Source organism: Pezoporus flaviventris, unplaced genomic scaffold (genome assembly GCF_033815535.1).
Source record: "Pezoporus flaviventris isolate CSIRO_AGI_PZ_B2104156 unplaced genomic scaffold, CSIRO_AGI_Pfla_v1 ptg000213l, whole genome shotgun sequence".
Lineage (NCBI taxonomy): Eukaryota > Metazoa > Chordata > Aves > Psittaciformes > Psittacidae > Pezoporus > Pezoporus flaviventris.
The window spans coordinates 2,333,451-2,352,505 of record NW_026892761.1 but is presented as its reverse complement, the minus strand read 5'-3'; the positions used below and the strand labels follow the sequence as shown (position 1 = coordinate 2,352,505).

Here is a 19,055-nt window from a genome sequence, read left to right as displayed (position 1 = left end):
CTGGCAGGGAGAACACACTGCTTTGATTGCTGAAGGAAAGGGCAATAAGGATATCTCTTCTCCAAGGTGCCCCATGACAACCTCCCTGGGCTCCCCCATATGGGTGCACTGTTCTAGGCCATTTGGTCTTGGTCGCCTTATCGAGAGGGTGACCCTTCCAGTTTCACTGGGCAGGTGACCAGCCATGGGACCTCTTAATGCCCATCTGGTGAGTGCTCTGAAGGATGACCCAAAAGGGGATCTGCTCCCATCATTGATCTGCTCAGGGGATACTGAAACCTGTGAGCTGCCTGGTACCCCTGGATCCCAAATCCAAGTTCTTTTGAAGCAGCTCCTAGTCCTCCTGATTTCCCTGCAATGGGGTGGATGGCAACCCTAGCCTAGTCCAACCTTAGTCTTGCAGTCCCATAGATACAGCTAAAGGGAGAATTCAGTTTGGTCTTTGAAAGCGCCAGTTCCTTACCTCAACCTCCCCAGTTAAACAGCCAACTTTGTCTTTGCAGCAAAGGATAGGTAATGGGAGACTTGGGTGTTGAAAACTCGTGTCCCAGCTAGAGCCTGTGGAGATGACAACCCCAATGGCTCACTCCCTACTGCAAAGGCAGCCTGGAGTCTTCTCATCTCATAGAATCATAGAATGGTTTGGGTTGGAAAGGACCTTAAGATCATGCAGTTCCAACCCCCCTGCCATGGGCAGGGACACCTCGCACTAAACCATCTCACCCAAGGCTCTGTCCAACCTGGTCTTGAACACTGCCAGGGATGGAGCATTCACAACCTCCCTGGGCAACCCATTCCAGTGCCTCACCACCCTCACAGGAAAGAATTTCCTCCTTAGATCCAATCAGCTTATTAAAGTCAGGAAATATCAAGCCCTTCCTCCTTCTCTTCCCCCTCCAGATTCAGCTCCATGTCTTGGGTCTATAATCACTGAGTTTTTATGGAACGGGGGTGAGAGGCTGAAAGAGAGGAAATTCTCCAGGATATTTTAGTCTCCACCGGGAGGGAGAATCTACCTTCTGGGAACTGCACAGCATGAAGCAATGCCGAGAAAGTTCTCTCTGCTGCTTGAACATCAAAAATAGCAGAGTTAAAATGGTCCCTGAGAGATTCACGGCAGAAGAGAGATTCCTCTTTTTCCTAGCACCATTTTCCTGTCCTACCAGGGCCCTAGATGGGTTTGAAATGAAAGGAAAGCTTCCCCCGTGGTTTCCAGAGGAAGCTAAGCTACCACAGCCATCAAGGGAAATAATTCCTTTCCCCAAGTGTAAAAGTAAATGGTGTATTGCTTTGACTGGAGATAGCCTATGGCCAAGCCCTGCCTCTATTCTGAGCATCCTTCGAGCTCAGCACAACTGGGGCTACTTCTGCTGAGCTGACAGAGCTGGGGGATGCTGGGGGTTTGGGGTCTCCTTTTCAATGTGGGACATCATCTGAGCGGTCAGACAAAAAAGCTTAGCTCAGATCCCCTGGTCAGAGGACAGAGCTGATCTGGTTTGGGGGTGGCTTTTAGGAGAAATTGAAATTTTAAATGCGTTTTTGGGTTCCCTTTGTCCCTTTTCCACATTTTTTCCCCAATTAAAACTAACTCATCTTCGCCTACAGTTTGAGCACAGAAGTTAGAATACAGCACCAGCCTTACCTATGAGACATACTACAATGATAGAAACTCCTGAAGCAAAGTAACAGGATGATGTCCCTGCTAATAGCAGGGGGTTGGACTAGATGACCTTTGAAGGTCCCCTCCAACCCAAACCATTCTATGATTCTATGACAAGCTGTGTGTATATGCTGGGGTGGGCACTAAGGCCCTTTTAGTGGCATAGCATCACTATTTGCAGTCCCTGCCCTGCTTGTTCCTGTGGGTTCCAGCCACAAGCATTGATGTTTTCCTTGCTGTTTCCTCTTAGGAAGAAAAAGAATAAGTTGTAGCTGCAAAGGAAAGCATCCCTCTCCTGGCAATACCTCCACAATGACCAAAAAACAGTGAAAAACTGAAGCAAAGAGAGGGGTCTCTTGCCTGGCCTGAAGGTTTTTAATCCGGGAGAGCATGTCCAGGTGACCAGCTGAGTACTGCTCGATGACGTCCATCACGTCGTAGGGCCGAAGGCTCTCCTTAAACTTGCGCTTGGAGACCAGGAATCTCATAATGCTGCAGGAGATGGGGAGGAAAGGCAAAATATAGTCCCTGGGCTTCAGCCTGACCTGCTTAGTGGCAGATAAAATACACCACAGGGAGCTGCTTTGGAAGAAAAACGGAATAAATCACAACCCTGTGGGTCTGGGAGAGGATGTGGCAATAGGAGAGGTGAAGGGGATGCAGGGGCTTGTGGTCCTGCGATGCTGCTTGGACCATCAGCAGTACATCTCTCTGCACTGCTTCTGTGAATGTCAGCATTAAACCTCAAAGCTGGTGAGAATGATCATTTGGATGCATCCCCGCAGGGGATTTTCCTGTTTCTCTATTTATTCCTTCCCTCAGCAAAAACTGCCCTTTCTGGCAGCGTTTTCTGCAAAGGAGGGCAGGCCACCCAGGGGAAAGCAGCCTGCAGCACAGCCATCTCAGCATTTCCACCTCTGCTTGGACTTGAAATTCCTCTTTTTTCCCCTATGATTTGGTTTTCCAGGCCGCTTCCCCCCTCTCCCTCTCTTACCACACTGCCCTGATGCTGACTTTCAGCCCTGGCGTCAAATCTTCCGTCACAAACTCGCAATTGCAGCTTTTATTCTCATCAGGAATGTCTTCCCCGGGGAGGCTTGCTTCTGGGTTTAGGAGAGGGAGGAATAAAGACAACCCATTACTATTTCCTGGTGCCATGCTAGGAAAGATGAGTCAGATCACAAACAGCAACCCCAGGGGAAGCACCAGAGGTATCTTTGCTAAGCATCCAAATAAGAGCGTTTCCATCAATGTGTCAAGGTGACGTCCAACAATGCCAAGTGCAGCTCATCCACCTCTAGATTACAGAATCACAGAATGATTTGGGTTGGAAGGGAGCTTAAAGCTCATCCAGCTCTAACCCCTTGCCACAGGCAGGGATACCTTCCATTAGAGCAGGTTGCACCAAGCCCTGTCCAACCTGGCCTTGAGCACTGCCAGGGATGGGGCAGCCACAGCTACATACATGATCACCATATGTCAGTAAAGGTTTTCTTATCTCTTATTATACTTCCTATATATAAGAAGTGGAAGGAGACCCATGTAAGCACCCTTGCTGACAGCTCTGCTCATCATGGGTGGGGACGGAGAGGATTTGGGGTCTGGAATGGCACCCCAAGCCCTTACCTTCCGAGTTCTGCCGCGACGCCGCTCCCTTGATGCGGAATGCTTGCCGGGCTCGGCTGCGGTCTCCGAAGCTCCAGCTCTTGGGCACTTTGCTTGGGCTGTCCTCGATGCTCTGGTCAGCGCTGGGTGACCTCCTGATGCCCTGAGCCTGTGGAGAGCCTTTCCCTTTGGTGCCAGCACCGCGGGGACTGGAGAAGACACGATCTTTCAAACTGACCTTCTGACTGTTCAGAGAAACACGTTGAAACAAAGACAAAAAGGAGACAGCAGGAGGAGTCATTCTGGAAACCACGCAGTCCTTCCCCACCAGCCATTAGAAACCAAGAGCACTTCCAAGCAGCAGTGAGATGTAGTTTTGCTGTTGGCTTTTTAATTTGGTTTGGTTTGTTTTTTTTTCCAAATATATGTATTTGAATGAATTTTCACAAGCATCGTAGAAATGTTTCCGCCATAATGAGTGAAATGAGAATGGTTATTAAGAGAGAGAAAATAATGAGGACTTGAACAGAAGCCCCTCGTGGGATGCCAGGGCTGGCGGGACAGAATGACGTTAAACAATGAGGTTATGAGTCCTTAAATCACTGATCGGCTCCAATCACGAGCGAGGAAGCTTTTCTTTCACAACTGCCTTCCACAGCCCTGTATCTAGTAAGAAAACACCAATTCAGAAGAGCTTTTAACCTTAAACTCTGAACTTGCAAACACTTCTGATGCTCAGCGCCTGTCCTGCCCCTTTCTCCAGCTTCTCTATCTCCTCCCACTTAAATCATGATCTGCCCTTTTTAGATATTCTAAAGAATTCACTTTTTCCAGTTACATATTTAAATGCTTAAACACAAACACTTCAGTGTGCAACTCCTTCGTCTCCTGTAACGATTCAATCCATCAGCTAACATCAATCTGCAGGTCTGCTATGGGTGTCACAAATGTGCAAAGCCAAATTCGACAGCTTCAGAATATGGCATGTTATTGCTGTTGTTTTCTATTAGAATCCCATTTCTTTAACAAACACCTTGCAATTCTGGTTTGAAAAGATCTCTCCAGAATCAGAGATGGTCTCAGTGAGCAGCAGCCTGGTGACAGCCCAGCTCTGGTTACTTCCCAAATCCTGAAATTTGTAATTAGAAACTTTCACCCTAAGAAAGATGCTGAATTTTCACAGGAAAATTGGAAAACTGAAAGATTTTGTGAATCTTCATGAAAGGGCAAATGTTACAGAGACATCACCGGGGAAACCCAACTGCAAACAGTATTGGATCGTTTGCTGTTTTCTGAATAGCAATTGATTATTGAACTACACTGATAAGAGGTTAGACAACCAGCACAAGGCACCGGCACATACAGCCAGTATTATATATAGGTACCTCAAAAGTGAGTAAACCCATGGATTTAATTCCCAATACTCTGCTCCATTGCCATGGCCACTTATTGGTTTGCTGCAAATGCTCTGACTCAATTTACAGGAAGAACATTGCAGGGATTTTGATTTCCACATCAAATTTCCAGGTCACCAACCAAAGAACTGTGGTTTTCTGTCTCTCAGCAATGCCACCTGAAAACTTACAGCCAAACAGTCCTGCTTTACCTTCAAAGCCAGCATGAGGTTCTTCAATCAGAACTTGGCTGATATTTGAAGCAAAGCAAAATCCACCTCCCTTTTCCCCAGCTGTACTCTGCTGACAGGAACAGACATTTGGTTGTGTCAGTAAGGGAAGAAGACGTGACTCGAAGACACACAGGGAGCAGATTTGTCGAGTAAGAAGGTGCTATTTTTACAAAATCACTTTACATTGCGGGATGTTGAACGTTTACAGGGAGGGAAAGGTGCTGAGGCAGCGTTTTCCAGTTGCGCAGCGTGATGCTGGGTGATGCCTGGATGCAGCATCCCAGGAATGCAGGGCAGGGTTATCCGTGCCCATTGGCTGGGCAACAGCTTCGCGTTGGAAAATACACTTGGGATAAAACTTGCTCGTGACCAAGTTAGAAAAGGCAGAATTATTCCAATTAATGCTGTATTGTAGCTCGGATAAACACTGGAGATTCATACCCAGTGTGCTGCCCACCTGCAGCGTCTGTCTGAAAGCCATGGGACCAACAGATCAGCAGAGCTGAAAATCAGAGGTGCAAATCCACACAGGTATCTAGGAACAAGCAGGTGCCCAAATACCTTTCTGGGTACAAGCCTTAGTCACTGATGCTACCAAAATCATCATATATAATGAGCCAAAGGTTTAAAAGCAATTCTTGCTCTGTTTCTTAGATTTAAAACCAGATAGAAATGCTGTCATTTGATCCAAAATAGGCCAATTGGATTGGTTTGTCTTTATTTTAGCTGATTTTACAGAGGAATATTCCTGGAATCTACTGCATTTCAGTAGTACCAATGCTTTGAACTACCTGGTATCTTTTAAACATCAGTTGTATAAAACTGAATCAGCAACACACCAGGATTCAGAATTCAGAGCAATCTCTTTGTGCCTCATCCTCTGCTGAGTTGCTCCCATCACCGATCTCAGCATAAAAGCAATCCCCTATCAACCGAGTAAAGCAGGGCCTTTTCTTTGGGGGCCCTTTTCCATTCCCACAATAAACGTGCTGCAGATGTTTGCAAGGCAAAAAAGAAAGCATTGAACTCAGTGGGGAATATGAGCAAAGAGCTTCAAGCCTGATAGTGCTGCACCTCCTGCTATTTACACATTAAAAAACCTCATAGAAATTTGGTGAACGCTTAAGTTCTGGGTGAGTTTTGTTCCTGAATACTCACTACTCAGAAAAAAACCCAGCACCTGATGTAACATCTCTGTTTTAACATAGACAACATGAGACAATATGAACAATTAATTGGATTTTTTCCTTATGCCATGCAATTCTCTCATTGGAAATGACATCTGGAATGACGTGCAAGTACAGTCCCTGCAGAGGAGAATGCTGTCGGGGTCTGCAGGAGCTGGTAGGAAAGAGTCTAAAAGAAATATAGACATATATAGAGATATATGTTGTCAGGAAATCCAAGATCATGTTCTCATTCAACCAGAAAGTCATGCAGAGTGGAGTGTCTTAGCTCTCACTCAAGTAGATGGTAAATGAGCCTCAGCTCAGTGGAAGATGTATGCACTGGTGACATGACCATGAAGAAAGCAGTAATACAACCACACACAACATGAACTGAAGCTTTCAGTCGTGATAGCCAAGAGTGGCACGAGCACAGGGCAGGTGCCCTGCTTGTGCCAGGGGATGGGAAGGGAAAGAAAACTGTGACTTTGCAACCAGAGATGAAGATTATGGGAAGCCATAACAGTGTAACAGGGAGTGCTTTAGTTCCTAGGTCTTCATAACCAATTCTACTTGGCATCTATTAAAAGCATATATTCAATAACCAAAAAACCAATGTTTCCAGGCTGACCCTGGGGAAGGTTTAAAAAACCTTCACCTTTTGACTTGAATTTAACACAGGATAGAACCTGAGCTAATTTTTCTCTGCAGCCAGTCAAAAACTGAGAGCCCACGCCAGATGAACACACAAGGACCAATGTGTGGACCCACAGCTGATAGGAAGATGCTCACTGCTTTAGTGGGCTTTGCATTTACGTTCATTTAGGCCTAACAACCCAGGACTCAGCAGCAAAATGCAGAAGAACCAACCTTCGTGTGAGCTGCCATGAGGATGCTGGGGGTTCGAGCTCCTCTTTGAAACCCTCTGGGTTGGGGTTGATTTCACAGTCCTCTACAGTATTAAATCAGCACTTTTCAAGAATATGGACTCATTACATTAGCAGTAATTTTGGATCAATAAAAAGTATCAGTTGTAACATCTTGACATTGATTTTAAACTATGGTTGAGCCATTATTTCATTTTCTCCTTTCATTTTGTAGGCAGCAAGAATTAGAGTAGGACTACAATGGACTCGGATCCATCTCTGCACATGAACTCAACCAGTAACAGCATTCACTCTTCCAAGAAGCTATAGAAAGGAGGAAGAGGTTATCTCCTGCTGGGAAATGAAGCTGGTTTTTAACCCAGAGTTTGTGCTGAGCTCATGGCATGTGAGAAATGCTTGTTGAAACTAGGCAGGAGTGCCAGGAGTCAATGACAGCCTTGGGGGCTATCACTGGGCTCCACTGGTCATTGGTGTGAAGAAGAGGCAGAAACCAATTACTGGAGACATGAAGGCAAGGAAGATACACCTGTATGTGCAAAACTTGCCATGACTAATGCAAAACTAAGAGAGGAACAGGACTAAGCCTGGTTTGTCTCCAGTGATTTCAGGAAAGCCATTACAAAGGCGAATTCAGCCCAGAGATGGAGCTTGTAGAAGCAGAACCTGGGCATAAGGAAAACTGAAGGTCAGCCAACAGTCAATATCATGGTGTGTAATCCCTCTTCTCCTCATCCAGAACCACTGTGGTCATTGGACTTGGGTTGAAGGGACGCGCTGAAATCCTAATGGGAAAGAAGAGAGTTGCACCATCCCTGCAGCCACCATGCCAGCCTAGCCAAGCATGGGGCCTTGGGTGAGTGAAGGGACAGGGGAGCCAAACATGTCTTTAACCTTGGCCTTTGGTATTTTGCAGTGTTCTGTTATAATCTCTCCCCTCTTCCTAGCACACAGCCTTTTCCTCCCAAACTGATGCTGAGCGCTGCCAAAAACCACATCAGATGCATCCTGCATCTCACAACCTTTCGCTGTTTGCCAGCGCAGCTGGTTTGCATTCCAGGAGCAAAGCAAAACAGCCAAATTGCACATCTTCGAGCTGGCTGATCATTCCTAAGCAAGACTTTAAGATAAACACGCTACACCCAGACCTGCAGGCCAGGCAAGAGCTCTGCAAACACCCTTCCTTTGCTGCCCTCTGTGCCATTTCTTCCCACTGTCAGGTCTCTGTGGTGCCTTCATCAGACACCAGGAAAGTCTCTTACAAAGCAGAATATGATAGACCTGCTAAGCTGGCTTGGTACAGTTACATTACTGGCTCAAAATGCTTGCATTATTGCATTTATTGACAAGACATCATTGGTTTAGTGCATTAAGAAACCACGGCTTCTAAGGAGCTTTCTATTAATTTACTTACATTGAGTTTTCTATGATTGACTCATCGTTTCCTGTTCTTTTGCAATATGCATCCTAGGTGAAGGCTTCTAGCACTCAGCCTTAGATGCATCAAAGTGCTGGCATGTGTCCCTCAGTGTGTGCAGTGGGGGACTGCAGGCAGGGAGCCCAAGGGTCCAGGAAGCAAGATGTTTGGACTGTTCTTATGTCCATTCACAGTTAACCTATAGCTTTACTAAAGCACAGAGCGTGTAACACTAGGTTCAGGATGGATGCAGGTAACGAAGATGCCCTTGTAGCTACTCCAAAGCTCAAGACTGGAAGAACCACAATCTGTAATCCTCCTTCTCAGGGTCTCCAATGGCTTAAGAAGATCTTGAGACAATCATTTGTACCACCCTCTCTTTCCCTTGCAGAACTTAAGACTGAGGAGATGACATGACAACCACAGTGAGAAGGAATCCAGTAGAAAATAGAAAAACATTATAGTGGCTTTACCAATTATAAACTCATGCCTAGGAAGACATGCAAGGAAGACATTAAGATCAGGGTGGCTGATTTTCCAGAGAACAGAACTGGACACGGACAGGTGAGAGGACAGCATTACAAATACCACTGCTTGGTTAAATCTCTGCCCAAACCAACCTCAGCATTAAGCAATTGAAAGGAGCCTTCTTCCACAGAGGAAACCCTGCTTGCACTACAACTCCATGGATAAAACAACCTCAACCTTGCAAATGGAAACACTACACAAGTCATAATGTTGTCCATTATTGATCAAATCTTTGCCATTTGTATTGAATGCTGCCTGTGTATATTTTAAACCAGAACTTCCAAGGATAAACTTCAAGGAAGGCCATAGTACTGTCAAAACACACAGCAGGAGGATAACTCAAAGATACAGGCTATTTATCCAGGTAGAAAGGATTCCCTACTATGGAGATCTACTTATTATGAAGCCTAGGTCATGCCCCGTTCCTCTTTGTTACCCATTCAGAAATGGGATTTACCACACTGCTTCTGGGACACACAAGTCTCAGGCATAAGTCCCAGCCTTTAGACTGACAGAGAGTAAAAATTGCCAGCAGGGAAATAAAAGAGCAAGAAAAGAAAAGATACAGGTTGGAACAGTTAATGGAGAAAATCAGAGGTACATATAGTTTTCAATCTGTAGTTTGTTGGCTTTCTGAGGGATAGAGAGACTGGTGATTTTGAGAATTAAAACGGACTCCAGAAAGAAGAGCATGCAAAAATCCGACTTCACAAACATGCGGCATCACTCAGTGTCCTGCCACTCCTGGGCTTGCTTTCCACCTGCCTGGCTCTAGGGGACGAGCTGATGGGGTTCTCCTGCCAGCATTCACAGCATGCAAACTCCGGGCTTGGTAATTCAAGAAGGTGCATGTTTGCTGCTGAGAAGCAGTGTCTGGGGTGGGGGAAGAGACTCTTCCAGTGCAGGCATGGAAGTAGATGTATTTATGCATAAGGAAAATAAGATATACGTATCTAGGTACCCTTAGATGGGTGCACTAAGGGATGCTCAACGGGAATTCTTGAAGCTACCTAACAATTGACAACTTGATGAAAAAGATGAAAACACTGCTCCTACGAAACCCTCTGCTCTAGCTATCTGTTCCCACGGGATCTAGAAACAGAACCATTCACAATGCCAATGTCAATGCTAAGGGGAACCCATATCCCCTCATCTGCTGGGACAGGCTGAGATTAGTCCTTCTCTAGCTGCGTAGTAGAGGTGCTAGATAGGCAAGCCATGGCTTCCAAAGGCCACAAGACTAGGAAAGGTCAATTTGTAGTGTTCAGAGAGCCAAAGGAACGGTGACTGAGCAGAGGTAGGAAGCTGGTATTTCTCATGCTACTGATTTGATGTTGCCGTACAGCGCAATTCAATTCACAAGGATTCCCTGGACCTTGAGAAGGGATGGGATAGGGAGGAAGGGGTCTCTAAGAAGAAAATAATTAAAATTTTTATAGTTTTTATTTGTAATTTTCCATCATTTGTTAAACTTCAGCTCCTGGCCTCCTTCCTTGCTGAGCAGACACTGGCTTGCTCAACCCAGACCAAATTCCCCATCCTCGTCTCTTTGATTCACACGTTCTGCATGACGAGCAGACAAGGAAGCAGCTCATTTCTGAGCAGGCAATGGGGAGGCTCTTTGCACCTTTTGTTTTTTACTCATCTAGTACCTCTATTAAGCAGAGAAGTGATCAGAACGGGTGGTAGCAGGGTAGAGGGAGAATGAGCCGTGCAGCTTTTGATTAGTTTCGTGCGACGCATTTCCCGTGGTACCTAGAGTTTCCTGAGCAGCATCCGCATAGTGACTCTCTGCACGGTTTGCTTTTACTGGAAATGAGGGGAGAGTAAAAATTAGACCTGGAAGCAAATGCCAGACAGGAAACTTTTGATTACTGACTCTAGGTTTAAAAGACAGGCGTTCTGAGGGCCGGGTTCATGACAGGATTTATCTGTTTGAGCGTTAAGTGAATTTAAAGAAGGAAAATCAAGAGGGCTTCTGAAATTTGTCTTGCTGTGGTCAATAAATGTCACTATTCGAAATGACACATTCTGCATCGAATTGGTGGCGTCAGTTTACCTACAATTGACTGCAGGGAGATCATCTGCATTGGGAAAACAAAAAGTATTCTTCTTCCTCTAAATAGATATAAAAAAAGACAATTTTAAACTTGGCTAAGCCATGGAGAGCCAAAACTTTACCTTGTTTTGTCCCACAACATCTAAAAGGTTCAATTTTCTTCATAAAAAAAAAAAAAAAAAAAATCACAAAGAGCTAGTTAATCTGTGAATTATTTGCACTTCTCACACAAGAAACAGCATTATATTAAGCCTGGCATTTAAAAACATGAAAGGAGATCAAGCCAGAGTGTGGTGCAGTCCCTTATGGGAAGGGATTTGAATATGCATGTTCACACATCTGTTTCTCATAGCGCTTTTTACATGGGCCCTACCACTTCTGGGGAGTCACTGGCTTTGCTGAGGTTCCACCACAGCTCCTGTGAGCCCTTCCCAAATCACTGCTCAGGCACTGCCCTGCCTGGGGATCGCCACCACGACCAGGGTCCTCCACGCCATGGAGCAGCCCTCTACCTGCTCAAGGGGAATGACGTGGCCCCCATCACCCCATGTGGCATCACTTGCTGAGTTCATGGTCAGACTGAAAAGGCTGAAGGGCATAAAAACCCAACCTCATTTTACACTTGAACTCGGCAATCGGAGGAGCTCATGGGCACGCAGAGAAGGAATTGGCAGGAATTCCTTCTGCTTCGCAGCATCCCAAGCAAGCTCAGCCGACACCGCCCTCAGCATCCTGGGGACTCCTCAGGTGCCCACAATGGGACCCCACAGTCACCAGGAACCCCTGGGGACCACTGGTGCTACCAGGGCTGTTCTGGAGCTGGGGTCTGAGCATCGCAGTGTGGGAGTGGGATGTTCAGCATGCAGAGCCTGAGGGAGACACGGGGATCACTCTCTTCTTACTGTCCTCTGCAGTCCCTATGGAAAGCTGCAGTCCCTTCTGTGCAAATAATCTGCTCCCCTGAAGGCAACTGATTATTTCCAGATTACTGTCAGTCCCAGCATGAGTCTCTGACACCAGTTTAATGGGTTAGATGGTCAAACGCCAGCCCAGGCTAACATGGCCCATGGGGCTCCTGTGGTTGATACCGTTCTCCATGGGCAGTAGTGGTTAGTAACACCTCAGACACCCTAGGCTGGATGAGTAGGGGCCCACTGAGTCAACCAAAGGCATCCTCCAGTGCATACAAAAGCCTTAATCACACCCCTGAAAAGAGATATTCATGTTGTGTGTATCTCGGACAGACATACACAAACACTGAAACTGAGATATACGCACAGATACACAGACACATTACAAGGTAGCCCAGCCCAGCACTCACTCAACGGCCAAGGTCTTGCGGAGTTCATTCAGGGCATGGACAAACCACAGCTGAGGACAACCTTGCAAAGAGGTTCCTCTCTGTGCCTACAGGACTGACCTCATGCTGGACAAAGTAATCTGAGGTTTGGCTTCCCAGTTCCCTGGAACCCTTCTGTTTCTTTTTCTCTGTTCTAAATGTATTATTCTGATCATTTGGCTCAGTAATTTTTAGCTTTTCATCAAATCATACTTTGGAAAATGCAAGAGGAAGAAATGTGGTCATGGATACCTTCAGATGTTTATCAGACCATCTGCTAAACAGCATCCGAAGCACACATTTCACAAAGGAGCCTCCGTAGGCCTGGCTAACCATATGTTTGTCTTTTTGACATTACAACCAGGAGACAAAATAAACAGAAATGAGATGCCACGGCAAATTTCCAGCCAGATTAACATAGAAGTAATCAAACCCCGTTATCACTCTGATCTGCTGGCTTTCTGCAGCAGGAGGGGTGAGAAAACCATGGAGCAGCCCTCCTTCCTTGGGGTTATGGGGCAAAGCGGACTCAGACTGTTCATGAGAGCAGCAACCAGCCCAGGGAAGGGCAGGGACCACTTCAGATGGCAGGGTGGACACAGCACCCAAAGTGACAGGCAACAGAGGAGGCTTTGTAAGCAGAAGGAGGGAGGGAAATAAACAGGAGGAAGAGGTTGGTAGCATGTAGAAAAAAAGCCAGCATCTTTTCTGCTCATCAGAGCCCGGGCTCCATGCCTTGGGGAGGTGAGCTCCTGCCCACCCCGAGCAGGTCAGCGCAGAGCTTTCCTAGCCCTAGATGGATGCAGACAAGCTCATGGTGGAAAACAAAGCAGCATCGATAGAGAAAGGACGTAACTTGTCTCTCAGATTGGCTGTCCCATTTTACAACGCCAAATCTAAAGCCACCCCAGTGATTCCAGGTGACCCCAAGCCTCCACCATGCTAACCCCATCACCTCCTCTCTTCCTCCCACCCTGGGCAGCAGCTCCCTGAGTGCTGTCTGGGCAGAAATGAGCACAGCTACAGCAGCACCAGAGTCAGAGGGCAGCATCACTGCTGGCGCACGGGCACGACCCTGATGGCTGTGGGGTATTTGGGATGTGCCCTGACCTTGCAAAGCAATGCTTGTCTTGCACAGCATGCTCCATGAGCTGTGCTAGCATCCCTTCTCTAACTTAAAATAGATGAAGATGCAAAAGAGGGAAAGAGCTGTTTCTACTCTGTGTGCTGTGAGGAATTTGTGGTGCATCAGTTACGGAAAGAGGGACATAGGAAATCAGCCACTCCCTACACATCGCTAGAACAGGAGGAAGATCCAGCTATCTCCAGATCCAAGACTGTTTCCTTACACTGATGGAAAGTGACAAATGCTTTGCCAGCTGAAGTGTGGTGCTGGGGTCTGCTATGAGAGACAGCTCATCCCAAGGAGTCTCCTAAGTGGAACAGTCATCAGCGACAGACGGGCATCAGCTGGATGATTAACTGGCGGGTGGGCTGAGAAACAGGAGTTTTCTCTTCCAAGGGCAGGATGACACACTGAGCATCACTGGGAGGCTGCTGGGAACTAAAAGTGGGTGGGAGATTTGGGATACGAATGTAGAAGAGCCAGAAACATTCATTTGGGAAAACAAGTGATTTGGGGAGCCCTGTACACGGAGGTGCAAAATTCCTTCCTGAACTCTAAGACATTATCAGATGGAACAGGGCAGGGGGAGCAGGTAGAACTGATATTGCAATAACAAAACAGAAGGAAAGAGCTTTGGTTCTGCTTTGGCAGCTGAACTATGCAATGTGGAAAGTACTCTAATGCCATATACACAGCAACTGCAGACCCTCAGCTTGGGCAAGCTCAGGGTTAGCATCTTACAACAGAGGGCAACAAAACCCACCAGTGCCACAAGAGACAGATACACCACAGGAGCAGGAAAGTAGCGTTTGGGAATGACCCTGATGAAGGAGCTATGCATAGTAAAGAATACTCTGAAAAAGGACAGTGAAAAGCTATTTTTTACTTCTTTCTGTGGCATAAGATCAAGAAAGCAACGTGAGAAATGATCAGGGAAAAACCTGCAACACCTATAAAGAAATACTATATCAAACCTAGTGTTGTAACTGGTCAAAATGAACACTGCAAGACCGGACTGAGATTCGAAAGTAAGAAATAAGAGTAGCGCCTGTGATTGCAGGGATGCTGTGACCCTAACATTGGTCCTCAGACTTCCTCAGCTATAGAGCTGATTGTGTTGAACAGAGGTTTTGTCTCATTGTATATGCAATGCTCCCTGCTTTAATAAAGCTGGATGGACCCTGCCTTTGCTCTAGCTATGAGGCTGCATGGGGGGAAAAATAACATAATCTGGATAGTTGAAACATGATCTTGGAGATTTGGTTTCTTTGGCAGGAAAGCGGTTGGAGAACTGCAGAGGTTCTGCTTGCAAAGGAAAAGCTCAAATGAAAGGCAGAAAAATGGGTGGGGGCCAGGGGAAAGGAAGGAAGGATGAAATCTGCCTTCCTTTAGTCAGCACCGTATCAACCCAGATATCTTTGGTTGGATTTTATGCCAGGGCAAAATTAAGTTTCTGGCCTCTTATAAGCTAAAAGGCACAGCAGAAAGTTTCATCTGCAAAATGCCAGGCTCCAGTTATGCTTCTGAAAAACATATTATTTACAATATTTAGGCTGTAAGCTATGTTTTGAGATATGAAATAGAAGATCTGAAAGGCAAGGAGATGATCTCCACAGATCATCAGTTCCACATCCTGCCTCCCGAGATGAAAACTGAGATTCAGTCTCAGAATTACTTCTTAAAAGAACTGGAAAATATAGGACACAAAATACCAGAATTAGGGAGTTCTAAGGGGATGGAAAGTATCTGATGAGTCCCCCAAATACCAGCTCTGCTGCTTTCCCTGGGACATGTGAATAGAGAAAAGCTCTCCCGTAGGTGAGGTTTATGGCTGGCCTTGGAAGGTGCTCGCCACGTCTCAGAGGGCGCCCGCCTGAGCACGCTCTGCACCATGGACTCCAGGCGTGGAGGGAAGACGGAGCAGGGACCGTGCTTCATCCAGAGGCTGTGAGGCCAAAGGGAACGGGGTTGGAGAAAAGGGAATCTCTGCCATGCAACGTCGTGCCGTGTCAGAGAGCCCTCCTGTGTCCCACGGAGCAGCAGGTCCACGCAGCCCCGTGCAGTGCCCTGCAGCAAGAAGAGCTCAGGAGAAGTTGCTAACTCAGTGACATGGCGATGGCTTCGTGGTCCCATGTCACTTCCATCCATCACGGCGTCGGGTGATGGAGACACAGGCAAAGCATCACCCAGCCACGGGTGCCCATCGAGCCTCGTTGTACTGCTTCAGCTACGACTCCAGCAACGAAACAGAAATAAAGCAGCATAAACCAAAGCCCTGCCATCACCCCAGATAGTGTCTGCCAGCTCTGCCCGTGCTGCCCAGAGCTCTCTCTAGCCCCCATAGCCTCACTATCCTCTCAGCTACAGCCCAAGGCAGACTGGAAGGAAGATATGATTTAAGGTCCAGCAAACACAGAGATACATTGGACTGCCACAGCACAGAAAAAGCACGTTAATACCTAGAATGCTTCCCTCGATGGCACCACAACATGGTACACACACGCACACACGTACATAGATATCTACGGGTAATGCATGGGGATGGCTTGTTGGCAGTGATACAGACCTTGGCGATGGTTCAGGCTGCTGCTCTTTCCTTTAAACAGAAGCAATAGTACATTAGCATGGTGTCAGGTGGCAAAAGACGTTGCTGCTTCACTGTTAAAACATAACGAAAGGACAATACCAAACAATACAACTAGAGTGAAAGCTGTGGACAGAAGAAAGGGAAAGGAGCACTTAATTCCTGGAGCTTCTGGCCCAGACAGAAGATCACTAGAGACTCACACAACCTCAGAGAAGACACATACAACGCACAGGGTTGAAGAGTTTACCCCAACCCATCCTCGTGCCTACGCATGACTGAGACACCCGACGGTTGTGTGATTTGTGTGAGCACAGGAGGACTTCTGTGGGCTCAGACAGAGGCCCCCTTCCTTTGGGAATGCACCTCCCTGAGGTGTTTCTGCACATAGGGAAGGACTTGAACAGCTCCTGGGACCCTGGTGCTTTTCCTCCCTGGCCATTGGAACGGAGCTCATCTCACATCTCTTGATGCACGGCTTCATGCAGCAGTGCTAACACATGGTGCTGGGAGGGGAACGTCAGCATGGATCTCTGCCCTGGCATCCAGACACCCCAGGTGGGGTTTCTGCCTCCATAGCCCTTGGCAGCTACTTTGCCAAAGGCTAGATGGAGGGAGCGGGATGCCCCAGTTCTGTACATTATTTCCTACTGAGATCCCAAACCACCTGATTGACACTGAGGACAAAATGAGCTGAACGCCTGTGAAAGGGTAGGCATCAATCACACTGCAAGCCAGGCTAAGGCCACACTGAAGTAAATACCTCACCTTCAATGACCAGGCATCTTGTTGGCATTTCCCTTTAGCAACAAGGAGAACCTGCTCTGCCTCCAACTGCTCTGATTCACAGCTTTGTCACACTGGGAAATTGCATTTAATCTGGGTCCTCGAGCAGCCTTGCCCCTGCAGCCCCATGGGAGAGAGCAGGCTGCTTCTCCCCAGACAGAATAAGGGACAAACTGGACTGCGGGAAGACCTGGGCAGGAGGAGCTTGATTCACTCTCAGAGTGATGCTGCACCAGCCCTGGCCCTGCCTCCATCCATCAGTGACCACTGAGACCTGCACAGACCCCATCCCCTCTTCCTTAAGCTGAATGCAGCAGTGTGCAGAGGCTAAACCAAAATAACCCTCCACCATCTGCTCCTTGCTCAGACAAGCTTGGAAACCCAACCTCAGTCACTAGCTCCAATACTCACATACTGCCGTGGGTCTACAGATCTCTACCCTCTGCAGAGACACACAGCCCAGGGCAGGTCCCATCCCACACCTCCCCAGCTGGCCCTGATGCTCACCAGGCATGGGCAGCACCTCTCCATCCCTCCTTGGGTCTCCCAGAAGATTCCCTATTCTCCAAATGGGCAGCCTTGCCTGCTTAAAAGCCCCAAGAATCACCCCTCCCAAGCACAGGTTGAAGCTGCAGGACTCCTGACCTTCCGGGACCATCACAGATACCTTGCCACAGCAAATACTTCTAACCACTACAACCTTGCCTGCTTTTGGGGATGGAGAATGAAGTAACGCACCGTGGGCCTGAGTCTTCTCTGAGGGTGGTGAAGAATATAAAGGTCAGAGGAAAACTGGGAACTCTACCTCGATCAGACCCTTTGTAAATACAACTTAGTGCTTTCAGTCAAGCACTGCAGCATTACTCCAGAGCCAAGTTAGGCTGAAGAAATTCATGTACAGCATGGGAGAGGGATGGGGAGGAGGTCACTGAACAACCTATGGGGGACCAACTGCCAAAACCTCTCACATCTTCAAGGCTGTCCGTATGCAAAAGGCAGGGAGGAAAAATAAACTAAATAAAAAAGAAAACAAAAGGAAAACAAAAGGAAAAGGTTGCAAAGTGGGTGCTTTCCAAACTCTCAACTCTGCTGCTAACCTGAATGTCAGTCCCGATTTGCTCTTCAGGTTCCTCAGGAGCTCCAGCTGGTTCAGAGGAGGGATTAGTCTAGAGGGAGAAAATGAAGACCATTAATATCCACACAGAGCTGACTTCAGAGCCTCCCATCTTGGAGCCTTCCCCTGCTGCCCCATCCTTTCAGCTAGAACCAGCTTAGTGCCACCAAGCGCAACTGGGAGACAGCTCGGGAAGGATGGAGAGGGGTTTGACTGCTACTTCCAACAGTGTCCTAAGGCAGAGCGGTGGGGAAAGAGAGAAAGGGTGACAGCAAAGAGAGAGAGAAACTTGTCTGCACCATTGGATTTGGAACCTCCCAAAGCAACAAGCGGCTGCCAGGGGTTCTGAGCAGCATCATGGTGTTTTGGCAGGAGAGCTGGTTCACCACGTGCAGTCTATCGGTTGGCACTGCTCTGTGTGGAGGTCAGCGCTTTGGCTCTTATTAACTGGAGAGAATCTCCAGTTTCGGAGGCAAACAGGAGAACTCAACCCTGCTGCTCCTGGCAATGCCGGGAGGCATAGGAAGGAGCACTTTATGGGGCAGAGAAAACAGGAAACTGAGGTTGGGAGCAGCGTGCTCCAGGGGTCAAGTTCAACCAATTCCCGACAGTCCATGCCAGGCTTTTTCCCTGAAATAAGGCAAAACCATGTATCATTGCCTTCTAGGAAGGATGGGTTTCCTTCTTTTCTTAGGAAGGACCTGAAAATAGGAATCCTGGTTAATTAAAAAGTAAAATAAATGAACAGCCTGTCTCCTATAGTGATTTTGTGCCATTGAATTAGCTCCCACATCCACTTCAGATTCTTCCTTCAGGCCCTGAGAGACTGGGGCTTGCTCTATGAATATTTAACATTGATATTCACAGGTTCTCAACCAGGAGAGATGTGAGCTGGAGGTGTTGGGGGGAGGATGGAGAACGCTGCACATGGTTGGGAAGAGCAGCGCCTACTTAAAAGCTCACCTGGGGACTCCGCATTCAGGCTTAAGGCCAATGGGGCTCATCCCATGACTTGCTGCAAAATCCTCTCTAGGCCACCAGTGTGCCCTTGTCAAACTAAGGTCCCTGCAGTTGGGACCACAGCCCAAGGAGCCACAACCCCGAGGCAGTGTATACATATGGCTCTGCTGGAAAATGAGCCACCAAGGTTTTAATTAGAG

The 19,055-nt window shown here is 47.4% G+C and overlaps 1 protein-coding gene across 18 annotated transcripts in view; it reads right to left on the bottom strand.

Moving 5' to 3' along the window:
- KCNQ2 (potassium voltage-gated channel subfamily Q member 2) overlaps positions 1-19,055 on the bottom strand; it is a 65,244-nt gene that overhangs the window by 10,376 nt on the left and 35,813 nt on the right. For 4 of the 18 annotated variants that reach the window (XM_061441509.1, XM_061441495.1, XM_061441510.1 and 1 more), the window contains 5 exons: positions 17,879-17,947; positions 15,978-16,007; positions 3,287-3,510; positions 2,655-2,763; positions 2,021-2,152 (listed from right to left, as the gene is read on the bottom strand). In XM_061441509.1, the coding sequence (XP_061297493.1) occupies positions 2,021-2,152; positions 2,655-2,763; positions 3,287-3,510; positions 15,978-16,007; positions 17,879-17,947 (564 nt within the window). Of the gene's footprint in view, positions 1-2,020; positions 2,153-2,654; positions 2,764-3,286; positions 3,511-10,642; positions 10,697-15,977; positions 16,008-17,878; positions 17,948-19,055 lie in introns of all 18 variants that reach the window. The other 14 variants (XM_061441507.1, XM_061441490.1, XM_061441492.1 and 11 more) reach the window with 8 other exon arrangements.